The following is a 7,500-nucleotide window of genomic DNA, read 5'->3' as shown; positions in this document are numbered from 1 at the left end:
GTTTGGTTTGGGATCAGCTGCCAAGGTAGGTCGCTAGCGTGTCTCATTCCTTGCAAATTAGCATGATTTGGCCATCCCAGAGCCTTCCCTTGAAACATTGAACAAGCCGAAATAGATTCGTAAAATTGTAGGACCTTTGAAAGAGAACTGCAATTTATCGAAGTTGAAGAGATCGTAAGTCATTGAATCATTGTTTGTAGGGTCAACTCTCGCCTTGCAGTGGACGTGCCGCTACTCACTGACGGATAAAACTTATATCCCCATTGACTGAAACTGAATTCCGCTATCAAGACGCTTTCGCTTTCAAGGAACAACATAGCAATAGGTTTGACACATGACCAGTTAGCTTCTTACAGAATTCCCACTTCTCTTACTTAACTTCAGTGCAGTAAGTCGATTGCCATTCGTCAAAACAGGCCTCAAAAGACATCTGGAATGTTAGCTTTCTCTTTTTAGCCAACTTCAAGGGCGTCATAACTTCAGCTTGTTCCTTTTAGGAATTAGACACGAGGCTTACATTCTCCAGTGCCAAGGATTACTGTTGATAAGCTCCTACAATCTTTGAGAAAGATATTTTCAGTCTTCCTGTTTATCTGTAGGTCAGAGTCAAGTCAAACGACACTAGTCATGACGTCATCTGTATGAGAGGTTGGTTACCCTACTCACCACTTGCACAAATCCCATAATACACCTCTTTTAGGCCCCCAAAAAACTGCATAGACATTGTTTTCGACTTCTCTTGGGACATTTTCATGTCCCAGGAGAAATTACAAACAATGGTTATGCGATAGTTTTGGGGGGTAATAGGGATGTATTATGGGATTGAGCAAGTAGTGAACTGTCCTAAAATTTAGTCGTTCTGTAGTCCATTGCTAATGTTGTGCATTTCACGTGACCAAAACGTACGCGCGAATGAAACTAAAATATTTCTAATAGCATGAATCTTTAGACAAAAATTGGTAAAAATAAAACGCTTGCTTTTCGAATTCAGTCCCGACGGGTATCCGCTTGCGTTTCTCGATTTACAGGGGAAAGAGGTCCTCAAGGAAAAGAAGGCAGCAGAGGACGACGGGGTCGACCAGGTTACATAGGAAAAGCAGGAAAACGTGGCCCTCCTGGCCAGCGTGGTCGTGAGGGACCCAGAGGCCTGCCGGGAAAAGCTTTTTCAGGAAATATCTCCAAGTTCATTGAGGAAATAGGTAAGATGGAACATGGAGCCCAGGAAAGACAAAGAACTATGAAATGGATTTTACCTCGATATGGGAATCTAACTTTTCATCATTATAACCAAATAAAGTTTCTATATAACGCGCGCTCTCATTGGTTTAAACAGCGTGTTTTATGAGAGTACAAAGCACGGAACAAACGAAAGCTCACGCCATCATCCGCAGAAATGGCAGATGAATTTCCGAATCTTTCGTTGGGTATTATTGAAGCTGTCAGTTAAAGGCTTGCTCAGATATTCTGTCAAGTGCTTTGGATGGAAGACCTCAACCGTCGCCCGGTCCAGCAGTTCTTTCAAGCTCAGGAAGTCCTCACGCTGGAGTTCTTCATTTACAAAATTCCCAACAGCCGCAAGCAATGAACAGTTTGTTTTCCAATTGTCATGTCGGAAACGTGCAAGTTTTCATGGGCAACAATTCGGCCGGTTTTCACTGAACTTAATTATTTAGATCCTCTTTTTTGCTGTTTTTTACGGACTGAAACCGAACATTGAGGCACTTGTTTTTCCATAAATTCGAATTTCGTGTGATTTCTGTCGAGCCACTTTCCAGTTGATTGATGTTTTGACAAGCCTTTGTTTCATTAACCAATCAAATAATTTTAAACATTCTTACAAGCGCTCTGATTGGTCCAAAGTAGCGTGCTTTATCAGAGTATAAAGCACTGTGCTGACGACATCTCAGTTCGCCACAAGTAGCGCGCGCTTTGAAAATAAAGTAGAATTTTAGAAAATTACTTGTTCTTTATCATAAAACAAATAAAGAAGCCTTGACTGTGCTCTGTTCTGTTGTAAAGCACTTAGGAAGCGGCTAGAGCACGAAAGAAGAGTAGGGGGAAACACGAGCCGATAGGCGAGTGTTTCTCCCTACTTCTTGAGTGCTCTAGCCTACTTCCTGCGTGCTTTACAACAGAACAGAGCACAGTCAAGGCTTCTTTAAATAATCTACAAAATAAGAAGTATTCAATGGTAATATACAACTGGCAGCAAAACAAACTTTAGAGAAGATTCCTTAGTAAGAAAACTTTTGTAGTACATCTTAAAGGCATGAAGACTGTAAGAGTCTCTAAGACATCCTAGCAGTGCACTCCGTGGAGTAGTAGACTTAAACGAAATTTATGGTAGTTCTATTTTGAATGTTCAGTCTTCCTCTCAGGCGCAGGAGTAGGAAAAATAAAAGAAGGAAAAAGATAATGGATAATAAAGAGAGAGGGAGGGGAAAAAATGAAAAAAAGCAATAACCAATTCTGTGAGAAGACTCTGTTGAGGCCTAATGAGAAATTGTCATTAAAAATCAGTATTCAATCTACAGACGTGCCCCGTATCATTACGATGCCCCCTACCAGCTTTACCGCAGTCGAAGGACAGAATGTTTCCCTCCACTGCCCTGCAAAGGGCTTCCCTAATCCAGTGGTCACGTGGTACAAGGATGGCAGAGAGCTCGACAATGATTCCTTCGATGCAGATACGGGACAACTGATATTTCTCAGCATTCAATTCGCTGATCGAGGCCTTTACAGATGTGAGGCGAAGAATTTCTTGGGTTTCGATGTGGCAACGGTCAAAATTGCTGTACAAGGTAAATCTATTTTAAAAAGATGAGCAGCTAAAGCTGAAAGTCCCCTTTTGAAATAATACAATTTTTTAACGTTTGTAACCGTAGATTTGAGAAAAATACCGAGCGGTAATTATTATTTCTCAGATAGTACGAGCGCTATAATTGGCCTATTTAGCGGACCGTCTTCTACAGTACGGCCCGCTGAATTTGAAATTTTGATTCAACATTTTTTAGCAAGTTTTTCATGTTGTTTAACGAAAATAAAGTCATGAAACTGTTGGAATCTTGCAAGCAACTATTTGAAGTGAAAAATCCAATCCAAAATTTATTTGTTTTTTAGGTTTTTATGCATGCCGTTCATTTGCGGCAGTTGAACGTTGCCCTTGACTTCAATTAGTTTCCTTTCCCGCGGGACCTTATTACCTCAGAGATAAAAATAATAATGTCGTCGTTTTTCCCGTTAATTCATGGCCCGCGTGCTTGGCGCTTGGTCCATGAGTCAACGAGAAAAACCTCGGTCCGTAACTTATTGTACAGAGGTATGAATTTTTTTGGGTCCGAAAATCTGCATTTTGGCAAGACTCTAAACCGAAGGCACCGGCAAAAACCCAAATCTAGATTATTCGTCAACTGGAACATTGCGACCCTTTGATAAAATGATTTTTTCTCAAGTTCCTCGTTCTTACTGCTCAAGGGTCAAACTATATATTACCTTTTTTCGTATTTTGATTCATTCAAAGAGAACTAAAACAAAAACTCATGCGTACTTCAAACTTACCTCCGATATTTTCTGGACTGAAGGCTTAAATCTGGATGAAAGGCTACTGACAAAGTTAACTTATCCCTCGTCCCTTTCAGTGCCACCTCGATTTGAAGAAGCGCCGGTCGTTTATCACATGGCATACGAGAACTGGAACACTACACTATCGTGTCAAATCTTCGGCTATCCACCGCCAGCAATTAAATGGACTCGCTCGTTCCGTTCACTACCGCATGGTCGCCATCTTAAGGCTGGCAAAGAACTGGTTATCTGGAATGTTCAAAGGGAAGACAGAGGACCAGTCATGTGCCGAGGAGATAATCACTTGGGTCACGTGTATGCACTGATAGTTCTGGTTGTGAATCCTGTTTGTAAGTTGATAAAATTAAACAAAACGAAAATTAAACAAAATAAACAAATCCGCCCTGTCAACAATTCTTTCTTGCAATATTAATGAGTGGATTTCAAAACGCGCGGTTCGACGGGATCGGGCGAAAAGCACTTGTAAGACGCCTTTGTACGGTCCTTGTATGATTCTGAAGAACAACACCATAGTCAGATGCAATTAGGTAATCGTAAGTGAACGTGGAGTAACATCATAAAAAAAAGCTGGCGACAAATTTTTGGGAAATAACAAGACCTATCGCATAAAAGATTCTCTTTTCAAAGAAGTTGTCTTATTTCTTTTAGACAGTATGGACATCTCTGCTTACCTCGTTGTTTTTCCTTACCTCCTAGGGTCCCCTGTCATCACTACCGCACCACCCCCCTTGATCACAGTTAAAAGGCTGTACGATACTGTCATACTCCAGTGTGCTGCCAAGGGCTCCCCTGTCCCCACCCTAGAATGGAGCAAAGATGGAGTGGTAATTTCTACTAACACAACGTCCACAACAGACGTAGCAGTCAACGGAAAACTTGTGATTTCAAAATTTAACGCCACTGACCAGGGCGTGTACAAGTGTTTCTTTAAGAATTACGACAACGGGTCAGCCGAGACAACAACCACTGCAGGTAACTTAAATGTGTATTGTACGGAGGACAATTGCATTGGGATTTTGCATTTAATCTTCTATTATCATTATTGTCCTCATCGAAATCATTCTGATTACAATCATAATTTTCATCGTTGTTATCATTTTCGTCACCATCATCATCATCATCGTCATCACAATCAGAAATGACAAGGTATGAAAACAGCTATGATCTTCAAAGACTCAAATAACTTTGGCATAAATCAACGAAAATTGACCCACAACGTTAATCGAAGAGGAGGATATTATTCACCCTATTTCCGAGCACAATGGTCAAACTTGACGCCATATGTAATTACTTTGATGGTACCTGACCTTTAAACTTGTTTGGAAATGATTGCAGTTTTCCGAAGAAAGAGCATGAGCTCCCAGGGTTTGGCTATACTAGGACCTTAGAACATAAAAAAACGTGCTTGTTATGATATAGTTGCTTTCTCAGCTGATGACTTTGCATGTTGCATTCATTATCAGAACTTGTTGGATGTGGAGATCCTGGTGTTCCTGTGCACGGTTACAAGCTTGGCAAGAACTATTGGGCAGGGCAATTGGTGACATTTGCTTGTGACACCGGATACCACTTAGAAGGTCCCACCAATAGACTCTGCTTGCATAATGGAAACTGGAGTGAGGTCATGCCGACATGTAAGACATTTTTTTTTTGCATGGCCAGCGACTTAATACGACCCCATTTCAAAGAAATGAACTCAGCCATCCAGGAAAGTGCGTTTCAAGTTAGGTAAAATAGTTTTTCCTTTATTTCTCTTCCTCGAACAGCGCAGTCTCCACAGTACTAATAAAAATCAATCCTTAATTCCTCGCCATTCAGTTTATGTAAACCTAATTCATGTTTGAAAAAAAGAGTGAACCTCAGTTCACAAACAGAAACATTACTGTAGCATAAAATAAATTCTCTCCGAAATTAGTTGAAGGCTCAACCTCCTAATTTCAGGATTTTTCCAGCTTTTCAAAATTTCTTGCGTTGGGAAATTCTCTCTCATTTAATTGTTAGAGACATTCCAAAATTCTGACAATTTTTTTGAGTGGAGTGATATCTCTAACTTACGGTGTTCTACAGGTCAACGTTTGTGCGACAAACCAGCTCATCTTGAGAATGGATACATGCTAGGAGAGCAATTCTGGGAAGGAAATAATATCACTTTCAAGTGTGAGAAAGGCTATTTCCTCCGAGGACCTCAAGTAAGCTTTTGCAACGCCGCTGGTAACTGGACGACTGAAACACCATTCTGCGAAGGTAGAGTCAATTATAACGCCATTGATATTGGTGGACCAAAATTCCCGGAGTCATTTTTAATCACTTCTCAATGTCAAATGATGCATAGGCTTTTAAGAAGGATTAACTTGTGGTCATTGATAACCAATATCGTTTAAGAGGAAACTGTTTAATTTGCTTCCTCTTTCTTTAACTTCAGCCGTTTTTTTAAACACTTGAATCAGTTGAAGAGAGGGTCCAAGAAAAATAAGCGTTGTTTGAGGTATTCTTTATTACCTTCGTTCCACAGGACCAGAATTCGAACATTCGGAAATTCTACTTAAGAAGACCGAGTATTGGGAACTCCTGAAAGAATGGCTTGCTCCTGTATCAACACTGCCAGCTAAATGGAAGCTGTGTTACAGAGCAACGGATAATGGATGGGCTGGCAGCACATTTCATTCACGTTGCAATAGTTTGGGTCCAACAGTTTCGTTTGTTAGAGTTGGAGAGTACATCTTTGGCGGATATACGGACCAAAACTGGCGTAAGTAATGGTAGCCTATAGAGTGTTTTCACGTGACGTCACGGCGGCCATGTTGTTATACCCAACTAATCCTCTGGGATTTGAGCTCTTTTATCATGGAAACGTTTTCCTTTGTTTCGGTGGAAAAACAAGGTTACATGTACTGATCACGTGACAGAAAACATTCTATTCCTGATGGGAGGTCGTGATGGCTAGGTGGTGACGTCACTGAAAAGACAGAAATTTTTGGGTTTTATGTCAGTTCTAAACTTGGCCGCACTAATCCAAGAAGAAATATTTCATCGAAAAATAACATTTATACATCATGTAGAAATCCAAGATGGGAGGTATTGCAGTAAGCAACGTCGAATCATTTTAAAGATAGGATATCTGTCATATAATCCTTTCTTTCCAAATAATTCCGTGGGATGCGATAACACAATTAGTTCCGTGGGATAGCACGTGGGATAGCACTAGTTCCATAGGCATAGCACGGTATAAATCTGGATGATTATTATTTTTCTTCGTGTTTGTTTTCATTGATGAAAAGCACACACGTTACTCTTGTGCCACGGTGACAATCATAGCATATTAGAGACGTTTACAGTGCATTTAAAGTATTTAGCGCAATTTCGAGGATGGCGACTGCATTTTCTGTCTCAGATTTACAGTTTAATGCAAAGAAGCAAAAATTTGCTTTTCTAGCCCATTCTTTGAGTGGATGAAGCATTAATTTCATGGAACAGGGTTAGATGGAAGTTGCAGGCCGCAAAAGGTAGTGATTTCACAACCATTTAAATTTAGAAAAAGTCGAAATCCTTTCCGCTGCGATGATTGACGCAATAACCTCACAGTTTGAAAGTCTTGGATGGAGTGGACAGATGATTTTTCTTTGAGAACGGCACGCTTTAAAGGCAAGGAGAAATTTCTGCGTTATTTCTAGATCTTGCTTCATTCTTGTGTGTTCCACAATGAACATTATTGCATTATACTCCAATCGACCAGTTTCTTAAGAACCAGTTTGTTCAGTCGTTCCAAAACATTTTGTGAACCAAACAAGTGTGTTTATTGGCCATTGTGTGGTGGTGCCTCGAACGTTGTTGCGTTACATTTCTGTCCGTGACATTTGCATGCTTAGAGGGTAGAGGGGGGCGTCTCTATTGCCCTCCTATTTTGAAAACACGTGCGTC

At 40.5% G+C, this 7,500-nt stretch overlaps 1 protein-coding gene and 1 long non-coding RNA gene across 2 annotated transcripts in view; one reads left to right on the top strand and one right to left on the bottom strand.

Annotated features, from left to right (window-relative positions):
* The window catches only part of LOC138032458 (uncharacterized), a 14,726-nt gene that overhangs the window by 2,569 nt on the left and 4,657 nt on the right, over nucleotides 1-7,500 (top strand). The window contains exons 1-9 of the mRNA XM_068880137.1: nucleotides 1-25; nucleotides 600-648; nucleotides 1,029-1,199; nucleotides 2,535-2,801; nucleotides 3,639-3,911; nucleotides 4,279-4,554; nucleotides 5,046-5,216; nucleotides 5,650-5,826; nucleotides 6,095-6,331. The exon at nucleotides 1-25 is cut by the window's left edge and continues 2,569 nt beyond it. Of these exons, the coding sequence (XP_068736238.1) occupies nucleotides 1-25; nucleotides 600-648; nucleotides 1,029-1,199; nucleotides 2,535-2,801; nucleotides 3,639-3,911; nucleotides 4,279-4,554; nucleotides 5,046-5,216; nucleotides 5,650-5,826; nucleotides 6,095-6,331 (1,646 nt within the window). The remainder of the gene's footprint in view (nucleotides 26-599; nucleotides 649-1,028; nucleotides 1,200-2,534; nucleotides 2,802-3,638; nucleotides 3,912-4,278; nucleotides 4,555-5,045; nucleotides 5,217-5,649; nucleotides 5,827-6,094; nucleotides 6,332-7,500) is intronic.
* Nucleotides 3,768-7,500, bottom strand: part of LOC138032461 (uncharacterized) — a 9,887-nt gene continuing 6,154 nt past the window's right edge. Inside the window, exons 2-3 of the long non-coding RNA XR_011128373.1 lie at nucleotides 4,272-4,382; nucleotides 3,768-3,905 (exon numbers count right to left, since the gene is read on the bottom strand). This is a non-coding gene — a long non-coding RNA (uncharacterized lncRNA). The remainder of the gene's footprint in view (nucleotides 3,906-4,271; nucleotides 4,383-7,500) is intronic.

This window comes from Montipora capricornis, chromosome 14, assembly GCF_036669925.1.
Source record: "Montipora capricornis isolate CH-2021 chromosome 14, ASM3666992v2, whole genome shotgun sequence".
Classification (NCBI taxonomy): domain Eukaryota; kingdom Metazoa; phylum Cnidaria; class Anthozoa; order Scleractinia; family Acroporidae; genus Montipora; species Montipora capricornis.
This window is presented reverse-complemented; position numbering and strand designations above follow the sequence as displayed.